Genomic DNA, 15,662 nt, shown 5'->3' with positions numbered 1-15,662 from the left:
AAGATTTTACACTATTAAAAATGAAATACATTTTTCTTCAAACATAACAATAACATTACTGAAATAGTGTTAATAATTTAAAGTATTCTCAGTGTTTTTGAAAATGCTTTTAAAAGTATCTAAATAAATAATTTATAATAAATCTAAGTATTTAAAAACATGGTCCTTAAAATATGAATATGCATACAAATTTAAAAAATCAGAATTTCTACTTATGATAATTATAAAAATTAGAACACGAACATGATTTCTGAATCAACTTTTTCATACGAGTGCAATATAATAAAATATGTAGTAAAATATTTAAAACAAAAGAAAATAATAAACTCCATATTTATCATATTATGCATAAACAATTCATTCAAATCTATTTATTAATCTAATTTTTAAACTATTATTTGAATATTCAAGTGGTTTAGAATATTATCTAAAACATGCATTCACATTTCACACTAACTATTAAAAAAGATCGATTTCATGAAATACGTTTGCTGTTTACCGAAACCACTATTCATAATGAATAAGTAATGAATAAATAAATTAACTTCTTGTGACAATATAGGCATGTTGATACAATGTAACTGAAAATGAACACACAGAAAGGACAACGGTCCGACGTTTCTGATGTAAACGTAGAGAAATGTGTTTCCATCAGCAACCACAAAACAATGGGCACCCAACAAGTAGAATACAATTATACAAACTACTGCAAAGTCGCGTAAAATAAATGCTTACAAAAAATGTTTTAAAGTACGATGAAGCTGTAAACGTTTCAATGTATTACACATTTTTAAGTTCTCGTCGTGGAAAAATGTAATATTATATATTAAACATAATATTACATTTATAAAGTCAAGAATTTCAAAATTCAAATGAGTTCATCATTTTATTTATATTGGCTATTTAATAGCAGTAGTTCAAATTATTTGGAATTGTTTTTGTAATTCAAAAAATGTTTTTATTAAGTCTAAATTGTTTTAAAATATCAAAATGCAGTATTGATACCTTAATAATATTATTAAAATTACTTTTTGGAAATCGAATCAACAATAAAACCATCACGCTCTTTAGATAAGCAAGTGTATTCATTTTTTTAAACAAATAGCATTCCCATTTCCATTTTAATTTATAGCAATTTATCATTAAAATCGGATACAACAATACAATATGTACTACGACACTATACGTACATAATATCATGTTATTTATATCATAAAATATGTATTATTTTGTTATATTACAATAAATTAGACAATTAAATAATATTCTATAATGATAGCATACTCACTTAATATTGTATTGTATATCTATTAAAAAAAAAAAAAAAAAACATTAAATCTCCATGCATGATAAATATCAAATAGGATACTTAAATTAAATAGAATCTAATCATATGCTAAAAATAACGTATTATTTTAAATTGCTGACAACTAGTGTCCATTAGAGAATACAAGTATAAAACTTTACGTTAACAGTTCGGTCTGATCATATAATATATTTATAAATATATATATATTTATATTTGTGTGTGTGTGTTCGTTGTGGGATTTTATATGGGACAGTTTATGGCTGCGTTGTTATAATATGCCAAGTACGCTAAAGCCCTTAATCATTTGCAGATAAAAGGGACTCTATACGCGGACAATTAAGCCGTAGAAGTTTGTGCTTATCCGATACCAAAGTTTTCTGATCGAATAAAATATCACAAATATTTGAAATCGATATCTACCATAATCTCATTAAACGTATTTTACGATGTTTATGTTGATACTTGAGAAGAAAAAACAAATTCAAACCTATAATTAAACTTAAGAATATTCAAACTATATAATATCAGTTTTCACGGCGATGATTTTGATAAAATATTTCTTGTAATATAATGAGTGAATTTTAATAGTTAAATTTTCAGATTATTTTTCTGTTGAAGTTAAAAATACCACAGGATCAAATTTCATTGCATACGAAAATACATTTTTATGAATTTAAAAATATTGCATTCGCGTTATTATGACTGTATAGGTAAACCGTCAATATTTGTTGTAGAATTGAATGATGTTACACAATCTTATATAATTTATAAAATATTAAGAATAATTTATTCTAAAAAAAAATAGTAATATTTATTATTGTTTAATTAACAGCAATATGATTAATAAAATGTGTATAATTCTGGATTTGGAGTGGAATAAGTTGTGCATTATTTTTGACCAATGCTATAAAAATAAGTTTTATTAGCATTTTTATAAAATATGAAATAATATAATAAACAATTCAAAAACACATGAACATTATTAAAGGATCAATATTTATGTGCATATGATTTTTTAAAACAAACCTTAGTTATAGGCTATAGTGACCTTACGATCATTGATCTTATATTTTGTCTTTTTATTGTTTTTTGTATCTTTATTTTTTTTAAATTGTATATAAACCTCTTTCTGATTATCAAACCTCAGAGTATTAAAATTACGGGTTACTCGGGGATAAAAAAACCTAAATAACTTAATACTTAAATATCTTTTAAGTTAATTTTATTGAAAATAAATTAAACGATTATTAAAATGTTATGTTATATTTTGAAAAATGTTTTATTTTAATGAGATTTTTAATAACAATGCATTTATCTGTACAATACGATAATCACTTCAAGTCTAATATAAGAATTTTTTTATACCTCTTAGTATAATATTTACCTACTTCATGTCAAAATTATAATTTTTTTTAACTCATTTTAAAACAATCATTTTGTATTTATAAACAAATTAATTAATTAACTTTTAATCAAACATTAAAAACTTAGTTATTGTTTGTATCACGGCTCTTGTTTTAAATAATAATTTAATTTTATCAATAACTTAGGATTCTCGGTTTCTTTTTTTATCTGTAAAAAAAAAAATTAAAAATTCAATATTATGTTATTTAAAGTATGTAATATAAATTCTGATTTTTGAACATTGAATTGCGTTATATTCTCTCATTTTTACACATAGATTATTATGTTGCTATTGTTCAAAACAGTTATTTGTTTCCATTATTATATTTTACATATGCACAATGTATTTTTAGTACAAAATATTTTGTTCATATTATTTTCATATATATATGTTATATGTCTTCTTCTTTTTTATTTTATTTTTTACAAGTCTGAACTCTCATTCATAATAATTATGGTTTTACCAAATATTAAATTTAACATAAATCAGAAGACTGCTTTATTATTTTTTTATTATTTATTATTATCACCTAGCTATTACGTTTAGCAATTTGTAGCTTCTTGTATTTGTAGTTTTATTATCAATGTTAAAAATCCAATACATTTTGTTCTAAAACCCGTTGATAACCTTTACAATGCTCCAAACCTACCGTACTTTTGCATCAATGTTTGATTAAACTACAGTTATATATTAAACACCAAAGTAGTAATATTAAATATATACTATTTTTGTTTCACTCCTATCTATAAAAAAATGTGCTTCAAACATATTATGCTATAAAATTATCATTTTATTTAATAATTAATAAGTAATGAAATAAATACTCAACCAACAATAAGATAATATGGTTTTTATTAAAAGAATTTAAATTTTTTTTATCATAAAAAGAAATGTAATGTGATATTAATGTGACTTAAGTTCTACTGTGCACTTTGGATGTTATACTGCAATAACGTTAGGTCAAGTCCTTGCTCGGATCATTATAAAATCGTTACTAATGTAAAAGTATTAGTTAAATTTATAAATGAAATATATCGTTGATGTTTTAACGTTTATAAATATCTTATTATTTTTATAATTAGATTGGAAAATTCATTGTTAATGCAAAATAAATCTAAAATCATCAAAATAAATATGAAATTACTAAATGTATTTATTAATAAAATATATTAATTAACAAAATGTGTTGTTATAAGTTCGTAAAAGGTAGTTAAATAATTAATATATTTCATAAAAAAAACTCGATGATGCATATTTTCATGCTAATAATTAAATATTAATCTACTGTATTTTCTAAAATTCTTATTATCATACCTTTTTATAATAATCATTATAATTATTATTTATGTATTTTTTATTTTTAAGCTAACTTTTTTTTTTGCATAATAAATGTTAGGTTTTCAGCAGATTTCTTTAAAATGTATGTTAATGAGCGTGATAATACAATGATCTTTGTAAAAACGATTTGGACCATATGGAAGTAGAACTCAAAGTAGAGAAGAATAATAAATTAGTGGATTACATTTTGGTGCAATCGATCTTAGAATAAGTTATATAACAAGCATTTACAATTCAATTGTATTCTTGATTCCAAAGTTTCCATATTAAATTTAATAGCAAGTATGTTAAAGTGCTATACTGTAACTCAAGTTCAATTCAAATATAACAATATATATATAAACCTAAATTACATATATTATAATATATATATTATATATATACATATAATTTTTTTTTTATAATTTAATCAATTATTGTACTATTTAGATATCTAAAATTTCACCATAAACCTCAATTAATGCAACGGTTTAATGCTACATAGTAATAATATATTCTATAAACATTAAATCACTTAAGAAAATAAATCACATAATTCCTATTCAGGATTTCATAAAGAGATTGCTATTATTAAAACTATATTGAAGTAACAATTTATTACATTCCTTGTAATATTTGCGTATAATATATGCAATAACATTTTATTTGATTTTCTTAAAACTCAAACAATTGTTATGTTATTTGATAATAAAGAGAAATGAAGTAGTTTCATAAGCTCAAAATATGATTTTAATATTTAGTATAACTTAAGTATATCTTTGTATAACATGTTCTAATATTGTACGTTATAGAAGGATAATATTCTATTTTATTTAAAAAAAATAGAACATCATAAAATATTAATTAAAAAGTAATTGTAGTTTCGTATTCTAATTATTTTACAGAATATAATCTGTTTGAAACCATTTACAAAATAAGTATGAAATAGTTAATTAATAATCATATATATTATATTATAAAACCGCAGTATGTCAAGAACACGAGCGTAATTCAATTAGAATTAGCATCATGATATTTGTTAACATTAATAATTATTCAAACACAATTTGATAATTGCTTAATTAATTATTACAGTCAACAATTTAGAGATGGAATAAAAAAATGTTAACTAAATAAATAATTTATAGTTTTAAATATTAATTAGCCTATTTTATTATAATATGTGCATACAGCTCTTGGTATTTAGAAAAAAGTCGATTTTTACAAGCTCGAAACACAATTTCGATACAATAATAATATTATTTACGTCACGTTTTCGTTATTTTAATCCATCTATTTTTGCTTCGTTTAAGTTCGAAAATAATTATCACAGGGAAGCCATTAGGAGCAAAAATCATCTTCGTTAAAATTTGTGAACACTATAGAAAATACGTTTAACACGACCACATAAATGATCACGATATAAAAGCAAAATTTCAAACGGAACGTAATAACAATATGTAATGATATAATGGTTCGAATAGTGAGGGCATTTTACCGATAATATATATTTTTCGTCAGAAATCGAAGGTTTGAGAAAACGCGTGCAAAAACGTGATAACGATAACCCCAAACGAAAATCAGTCCTATAATACACGAGACAATCACTCGTGATTGTAATATTATTATCAATTGGTTCTTTATTATTTTTTTTTCATAATGTTTTTGTACTTTTATTTTTTTTAGTCTTATTCCATCGGGCTATCCTGCTCAGTGGTTCTCCGCTAAGTCCGCTGTCTCTGGTCAGAGACCCTGTGTTCTACGGCCATCAGGTGGCCAAGTTGGTCAACTGTTCGCCGGACTTGCAACACTTGCATCTGCTCAACTGCCTGCGTAACACACCGCTGGAACAGTTATTGAACGCGCAGCTCCACGTACCCGAGTTTACCACTGCCTTCGGGCCCAGCGTGGACGGTGTTATCATCGACGTCGGGACTGCTGCTGAGTCCAGCAGAACCAATTCCCAATCGAGTGAGAAAAATAATAGTATTAATATATTTGTTCAACCTAATCATGTCGTAGAATTTTTAGAATTGTACTTTTTAATACATTTATATAGGAAGAAATTTCCAAAATATTATAATACGACTGAAATAATAATTAAAAAATTAAATCTAAACTTCATTTTGCTAGTACACATTTATACAGAGCTTTTGATGTTAAAAATATATAGGTACATCACATCTTATTTATTTTTATATTATATTTATTTTTTTTTTGAAAAAAATGTCTTACAATATTGTCACTAAGATCGTAAGACATTCGACTTTGGACGAATGATTTATGCGAATAGATTTATGCGCATCACAAATTATAACCCGTAATGTAGTTATATAACTTAAAAAACTGTTGATAGCATTATTGTAATAATGTATTAGAAATATACTTGTTGTTGATAATTTTCTACGTGAATTGTAATTTTCACTATTTTTACAAACAAAAAAATAATTTTTCACAATTTAATTTAACTTTACAAATTTAAATTTGTGTGCACGGTAACAGCAATTTAAAAGAATTTGAAGTAGGAAATTATTAAGTGAGCGGAAAATTGTATGCTTACGAAATAAAAAAAAACATAAGTTTTTAAAATTAAAATCTGTATAGTGTAATTCGCAAATACTGTTATATTTATTAATAGATTTATCTAAAACCACTTATATTTCAACGTATAGAACACATTTTATAATTTGAATTTACCACTACTAAATAATATTATTTTATCTGAGTACCTTATATAATCAAATAGTTTCACATTTTTTATGACAGTAATTTGACTTATTTTATTAATTATTTATTATACTAATGTACTTATAAGGTTATAAACAATAATTTATTATTATGTCATTCGAAATTTAAGAGTAAATTTTTAATTAGGTACTTACATTTCTTTCAGTTATGTTCTGTAAATGTATATTCTTTCAGTAAATTATTTTTTTTTCAATTAAGCAAAACATGTTTAATTTTCGAAAGAATTACAAAATTTACCGATGGTCTTTCTAATTTATTTTCAATAAACTTCAACTAACATAATCTTATTTAAAAACGAAACAGTAATGTATTTACTATATAGAATATAGATAAATAGTGTAAAATATATGATTAATTTAAAAACTCCAAATTCACAAAGTTCTTTATTTTTGTATATAATAAATAATAAAAGGGCTTTTCATATAATAAATAATGTAATATACACATATATATATATATATATATAAATAATAATTTTTAAAAACATACAATTACAATGATTTAAATTTATGAATAACTTTAATGGATGAAAAATTAAGACGCTTAAATTGCCAAAACCAGGTGAAGCCGTATCAAATAACAACTTACAACTCAGCCAACCGTATCTGTTTTGTAATCAAATGAAGTCCGCAATGCGTTGAAACTTTTTTTAAGTCATTTTTTAAAAATGTGTAGTTTTAACACGCTATGATGAATCACTGCGTGAACATAACAAAAAAGAAACACTTTATTACACAGTCTTGTAATTTGTGGAAGTCATTAATGCGGAAACGGAATAAAAAAAATTAAATAATAATAGTAAAACACAGTCGTCATTATTTCCAATCCATATTATATATATATATATATACAGGTATATACTAGTCGTTACAGACAAACGTGCGCTAATTGCTTTGAATACAAATTTACATTCGTCTCGATCTTAAATCACGGAGGGAAGGATAAGGACAATAACAATAGTAAAAAAATAAAAAAATATTACCCCGGAAACGAAAAAACCTCTTTATCGCTGCCTGCCTCCCGGAGAGTATTGGTTTCCATTGGAAACTTAATCCAAAGTGCGAGGAACTCGACGAGGTTTTGTTTATCCCGGGAGGGCTCTTATCGTTCATGCTAATGGTTCCGGAGAGGTTTCGGTTAGGTTGACCTGAATAAATGGTATTGGTTTGTAGAGCGCCGAGTTTTGAATACGCGAATTTTTATGTGAATGAATGGATACATTGCCGGGTGTACGGAGAAGGTGTGCATGCGAGTATAATGTATTTCTTGTACGGTCTCGACTTAAGATAATATATACCTAGCATCACGATTTTGATAAATTATTATACGAATGACACACTCGAGGAATCTTTATTGTTTGCCGAAAATAAGTCAGATTCCAAAGTCGTAGTTGATTATCGAATACCATCCGTAATAATTTCCTTCCGACGAAAAATGCAATTTTCTTTGCCGTTTTCAACCCGTATACGCGGTTGACGCTATATCTTAACAGGACGTTGTATCTTAACGTCCTTCTCGTTCACGTTTTGTCGGCGCGTTCGCCCATTACAGCAGTGCTCGACGTGTGTACGAATAATAAGCAGAGAAGACGCTTACTAAACTAATAATTGTCAGCCGGTACGATGTCGACACCGAACGACACCACACCGCATTCGAGAGTACGATATTCTATGATACCTAGTGTATACCTGCAATCTGCCGTTGCGATTACGTGATAAATTAAACCGATGCGTTGTTTACAAGTTCAAACAAAACGTAATTTCGGATATTGTGGTCCCCGTGACGTTGGCTTTAACACGCATGAAATTCGGCCGAATTGCATTACGCAAACTCGTTAGGCAGTACATTATCGTACGTCATATCCGAATGTATAATATTGCCAAACAACTTTTAGACGACCGAGTTTATTAACAATCTTGCTGACGGTGCACGAATATAGTTTTAGATTGGGCGTTTGATATTCATGCCGGTAAACCGCCGCCGTGTGTGTCTAACCCTACAGTTGGCCGCTGATTATCGTAATTTTTGTTTTTTTTTCCTTTCTCGACACGATATTGTGTTTAGTGTCCTAACCAATGCGTTTGTGAGTGTTTTTATTATTTTTACTGCTCTCGTTTTCTTGAGACATTATATTTTCTTTCATTACCTTTATTTACAACCTTATCGCATATTGTTATTGGTTATAACTTATAATTCGATATTTTTATGAACTGATTAATGTTTTGTTTTTATTTTGTTTAAAGGGTTCAAATCTTTTGTTGTTTCCGTCATTTCCACATGACCAGAAATCAATGTTCAGAAACTGCTTTTGTTTTTAATATATTGTTCACCTTGATGTATTTCTTTCGTATAACGTTTAATTCCTGCTACTTATTATAAAAAAATATATATATATATATATATATTTTGTTGTTTGTTTATACGTGATTTCAAAATATAAATAATAAATAGCACAAGTGACAACAATAATGACAAGAAATAAAGTATAAACCTTTCATAAATAATTCTTTGTTTATGTCCTCACTCCTCCGATCGTTGTTGAATTTTCACTCTGATTTTTGTATACATTTATTCATCAGATTCCATAACTTACAGTTTCCTGTGTAAGATTATCTCATGTTGTACTGACAATCCGGTGCGATGAGTCATCAACTCTCGCTCCCGTCTCTCGCAGTAAGCGATACAATACCCTTTGCGGCACCCTCCGGTATTTATAAATCTTAGTCTACTTATTTCCGGCCGACTTCCGTATCACTGACTGCCGAATCATTAATGTTTGATCAGTTTCACCGATTATTGTTTGTTATGTGTTCGAATTCACATCGAAAATACTGGGACAAGTATAAATAAAAATTCAAATAAATAAATAGTAAAAAGTGAACACAATGCAATTTTTATTTTTATCGTTAAAGGTTGTTCCTATTTCAAATAAGGACTTCATGGTTTATTCTATTGATATTTGTTGACCACTATAGATTGATCAGTATATGCTGTACGTGTGACAGGTATGTGTTAAGTGTTTATAGTGGTATGAGTAGCTGAGTAGCTCAATCAGCAGCGGTTGGACTGTCGACAAATACTTAGCTAATGGAATTCGTGTGGGAGTATGAATACATGTGCGTTTATTGTACATAAGTTGATGTATATTTACTTATAAGACTATTAACAAAAAAAGTTGAGTTAATTGTATGGAGTCCAGATTTGCCAGATCATCCTAGCTATATAAAAATGGCATACTTTGAAACAAAAAAAAAAAAAAAATTAAAAAGAACGAGGGGATTTTCGCTCTCCATATAGTCAATATAAAAACATGACGATAAGTGTTTACGATTAGTGCCTACTAATAACTTATTGACAAGTATTATAACAATAACTATATAATATTATTAATATCACGATATTTACTTCACATAGTAGGTATTTCATAATAATATTATAAACATCACAATTAATTATTTAAACAAAAAAATATTTTAATGTAAACATTTTTAATTAAAAAATTATTTATTTTTAACAAAAAAATAAAATAAAATATATTTTTTTTATGCAGTATACTCTCATAAACAAGTTAAAGTTACACTTTTATGGAATGAATAAGATAATTATAAATACGATAAAAAGTCTCTTATCAAAGTTTAAGATAAGCACACTACTATATTACGTATTGTTAAGTATACGGAATTATATAAAACTTCTCAATTATACGGTTTCAATAAATTCGAATAACTAACCTATAATAGTAGTATAATTATAATTATTATTACAAAAATATTGCCGAACATGTAACATCTTACTAAGAACCATTACTGGAATAATATACCTGCTCTTAATTATTATTAATTATCATTCACCAATTATAATACAGTCACTATCGCATAAATAATCTAACGAAAATCTCCTTTATTCTTTTATTTTAGACGGTCAAGATAATGGACCCGGTAGACCGCCAGAGGATCCAAACGAATTAGTTTTAGCCAATGGTTTCGGTCCAGCTATTCTCGCTAATCCGTCAGCCCGACAACGGTTGCTTTCCCGGTTGTCTAGATTCGATCTGATGTTAGGCGTGGTGCGGGCCGAATCGTTTTTCGCATTTACCGGCGACGATGTCCAATACGGTATCGAAGCCGACCGGAGGACTAAAATTCTAAAGACTTACGTCAAAAACACATACAAGTGAGCGAACACCGACCCCTCGGTCCTTAAACCGATCGTAATTTGCACGTTTCCTTTGCAGGTACCATTTGACTGAAATCTTAGCGACCATCGTAAACGAATACACAGACTGGGACAGGCCAGTACAACATCCGGTGAACATCAGAGACGAGACGTTGGAAGCCCTGTCCGACGCCCAAGTCGTTGCGCCCGTGATCAACACCGCCGATCTTCATTCGGCTAATCGCAGGAACTCGTACTTGTTCGTGTTCGATTACCAAACGAAGTACGGGGATTATCAACAAGTGAGTTCTTACTTTGGTACATAGCTTAAGATTTATTAGTTTGGAAGGTTTAAAATAGCAGAAAAAAATAATGACATACCTACGTATTTTGTTTTTATTAATAATTACAATGAAATGCATTTTAAATGTATGTCGTCGTTTTATACATTCGGAAATCGATTTTTTCGTATTATAAAAAATTTGGTATTCAGATTTGAATGTACCTAAAAGCATGAATTAATACCGTTCAGTATAACGAGAAACAGCAATTATATATATGTATATATATATTATATATATATACAATATATATATACAATACATACACATAATTTCATAATAATTTGTAAACGTGTATATGATGTGCACCACAGGAACTGAAAATTAGTATCTCTTCTAATATTAGTTTCGATTATATCAACTAACGGGCAATTTGAACAGTATACGTAGTATTACGATTTTCAAATTCGATCTATTATGCAATTCTGATAATATGTAATCACAATAACGATACTGCTTTATCATAACCAAAAAATAAATATCCAAGATATTTTTCATGTAATAAATGAGGTATACAACATTTTAGTAACCGTTAAGCATGATTAACGTAACCACGGTAATTTTAAAAATCATATATTTTTATTTTTTTTTATATAGGTATTATAGTCGTTTGTGCTTTATATAATACGGTCTTATAATTACCAACATAATTGCACATATCGAATAACAGAAAATGTAATGAATGAAAATATATGTATTGCTTGCTTACTCACCAATATAAATAGTTCATAAAATATATGTGTATAAAACACCTCTACTTTAATAACGAAATCCTTCCTATATATTATGAATACTCTTATTTTAATAACATTATAATTTATTAGATAGTTTTAATTAAAACCATCCAGTCTATAAACAAATGCCTTATTCATATTATTTTCTCATTTTTTTTTAATTTTAGTGATAAGTTATCAATACAATACAATTACATTATATTTTAACGAATCGTGTTAATTATCATGAATTATGTAACCCTATTTTTTCTTTTTTTCACTAAAATATAATTCTTTTTTTTCCAGTTTCTCTTATAAATATTAAAATAATACATTCTTATCCAGCCATGATATTATGACTTGAGCCATAAATGAAATATAAATATATGAGTAATAAGTATTTTTTTTACCTTTGTAAGTAACTAGTAATACGTATAAAATCGAAGCATGATTCGCATTATGCTATCACGTTGGCGAAGTTTTAATATAATAATAATATTACAAAGGAAATTCAAAAAAGTTATCAATATTTATATAATATTTACACACTATATTCTAAAATAATATTAATAAATACTTACATTTAATTTCATTTTAAAATTGGAATAAAATATTATATGTTTTGGTCCGTACATTTTTTCATTTTTATCTATTCAAATAAGTTGATGATTCCTTTAACATAAGTCAAAAATAATTAACTACAAAATTTAGATTAAAGGAATAATGGAAAAATGTATTTTTTCTTAACATTTATTTTATAGTTATTTCCTAATTGAAAAATTAAACTAGAAACTGAATTCTATCATTGGTTTTTTGTTAATATTAGAGTATGAACTACGAAGCTTTTGTAATAGTTTTGTTTACATTTTTTTCAACGTATATTATTATTAAAAAAAATAATAATAATGACACAAAAATGTATTAAGAATTCAAAAAGTGAAAATAGATTAAATTACATAATGTATCACCGATTGAATTATTTGCAACTAAATAGTTATTAATTCATTTGACATTTAGTAAAATATGTTGTAATAAAGTTTTTTTTCTGTGAAAATACTCCTATAATTTTTCATTACAGTGTTTCTTTTCCCGGAAAAATCTAGAAATTAATTTTTCATCACGCGTAATAAACACTGTCATATTGATCTAATTTTTTAGTTATTTCATATTTTTAATATGATATATTGTCACATCAATTAGTAGAAATTAAAAAAAAAATCACAAAAAGAAACCCTTTATGTATTTTTTGGTCCATTTTACATGATATAATTTCTATCGTTTTAAATGGATAAACATACCTAATCATAAACATACGATTTTCGAAATAGGCTTTGATTATTATTATTCCAAAATAATAACGAAAAGCAGTATGCACAAAATATAATGCTTGCTATTCGTTTATGTAACGCATCTAAATTAATAAATCAATAACCATATAGCATACAATGTCAACGTCCGATATTCCAATCAGCATTTATTTCTAGGAAATACCATTATATCAATCTTTATAAACTAAATGAACTCCCGAAACAAATAACTCATCGAAGGTAAAAATATATCGATATGTTAGTTTTTGCATCAGACACATTTGTTAATGGAATGATTGTAACATGAGCGAGCACTATAGGGTTACATTATTTTGTATTCCATTGGTACCTATATACATATTGCTATAGTTGTATTACTTGTCCAATACACACTAACGGTATTAAATATAAAACGAGTGCTTTTCCCACCTGCATAGCAGCGATAAATCCAATTTCTTCGGAAAACTATTTTTTAGTGATCAATGAAATAATTAAAAAAAAACACAAAAATAAGCAAATATATTTATATATAATTAATATAGAATTAGGGTTATAACTATTATAATTAATTTAGACATTTAAAGTTAATTTAAATTAAAAACTATTGGTATTCAATTCCACTTAAATGTTTGGTAGGTTGGTTTAATTATGAAATGTTTTGTCAACCTTTTTTTGTGGTTTTGTACTAATGATTAAAGTAATTCTGCACGAGACAGTTTAGAAATTATTATTCTGAAATCCGATCTCTAAACCACAAATTTATTATAAAATTCATAATGTGAAAAGCGTTGTGAAAATCGCATGAATTGGTGAACACTAAGATACCTCATACAAAAATACTTTTCTCAATCCATTCAATCCTAAGTAAAAATCAAAGAAACAAATTAATACATTCAAATTGATTAAAAACCATTAATTATATAATATATATATATATATATTATATTGGAATAATCTTTAATAGTCTCTTGTGAAAACCGTATGATATATAATAATATATTCGTGGTGATTACGGACGATGGTGAAGGTAAATGACGGTTTCGTCGTAATTTGATGGACAGAAGAGTAAGGATCACAAAATATTATAGTTACACGGAAACGGCTATTTGACAAAGCTTAGACAAAATACAAAATTCCTACGCATCTCAATTGACAAGGGTATTTAATAGTATAATACGTATTTCTACAGAATATTTCAAGAGACTCGTATTATTCGAAGTATGTACACAGTAAATCAAAATATGTGGAATTTTTAACAGTATAGGATAAAAATAAAAATAATGTTTTGATAACAAAAATTAAAAAATAAATAAATAAATAAATAAACTAATTCAGTAAACATTAACTTTATTAAACAAGTATTAATTTCATAGCATTAACAAAGCTTTTAGTGTATTTCATAATTATTTTTGTTTCACCAAGTATTAAGTATATTTTTATAACGTAGGTAATACTATAATATGATTCTCGAGGACACCAAAGACAACCTGATTTATGTATGTGCATTTTTATTCAATTGGAAATCATTTTTAAATATTAATTGTACTTTTTGGACGTATCTATAAACTATTTGATGATACTCCAACTATGTAGGAAATATAACATACACCTATGACTTATAAGTTATAATATCGTGTAATTATTATAAAGTACACGTATACACTGTCTAGAATCTATTCGCATTTTTACGGTATACAGTGGAGGTAACAGTGATTTCATCATCACTTTTATAGAGAGAGAGTCTAGAGTAACTTTTCGAAATTTTGATAGTGCCAATGGGTACGGTACGGTGGCCGGTGGTGTTGCACGCGTGGAAAGGGATGTGAAAAATGCGGCCACCGACCGTGAGGCTGCGGCGATGGTGACGGCGGGCGTGGGCTATAAAAAGGAAATCGACCTATCTGGACCTACGGGGACAAGGGGTCGTACGTGGCGTCGATAGGACGCGAAGTGGTGGTGTGGGAGGAGACGGTAAATTTCATTTGTGACAGTGGGTTCGCGGACGGGTCGGACGACGTCGGTGGTGGGGGGGGGAGTCAGCTACAGTAATGAATAAGACCGGCAGGAAATAAAAGACAAACAACGCTCGTGTTGAACTCTTCTGGCCCGGCCTCTGATTTATAACGCAGGCCTAACATATATATAAACACCCACCCGCCCTCATTTACCTCTGTCCGGGGCTCCTAGCCGTCTCTAACCGATAACAACCGTTAACTCCCTCGCGCGCCCACTGCACCGACAAGCTAAAACGAGGACGCGGAATATTTTTCAATTAACCACCACTTTTGGTTCACGAGTATCCGCTCTAGACGCTTTACGACAGCATGTAAGGCATACACACACAATCTCCTCCCCCCTCCACTTTAA

At 27.4% G+C, this 15,662-nt stretch overlaps 1 protein-coding gene across 3 annotated transcripts in view; it reads left to right on the top strand.

The window, feature by feature from the left end:
• The window catches only part of LOC114131757 (neuroligin-4, X-linked-like), a 502,436-nt gene that overhangs the window by 430,436 nt on the left and 56,338 nt on the right, over positions 1–15,662 (top strand). For all 3 annotated transcript variants that reach the window (XM_050199849.1, XM_050199848.1, XM_050199850.1), the window contains 3 exons: positions 5,718–6,002; positions 10,697–10,952; positions 11,014–11,236. In XM_050199849.1, coding sequence (XP_050055806.1) covers positions 5,718–6,002; positions 10,697–10,952; positions 11,014–11,236 — 764 coding nt within the window. The remainder of the gene's footprint in view (positions 1–5,717; positions 6,003–10,696; positions 10,953–11,013; positions 11,237–15,662) is intronic.

The sequence above is a fragment of the Aphis gossypii genome, chromosome 2 (genome assembly GCF_020184175.1).
Source record: "Aphis gossypii isolate Hap1 chromosome 2, ASM2018417v2, whole genome shotgun sequence".
NCBI classification, from domain to species: Eukaryota; Metazoa; Arthropoda; class Insecta; order Hemiptera; family Aphididae; genus Aphis; species Aphis gossypii.
The sequence above is the reverse complement of the archived record's forward strand: the minus strand, read 5'-3'. Positions and strand labels throughout refer to the sequence as shown.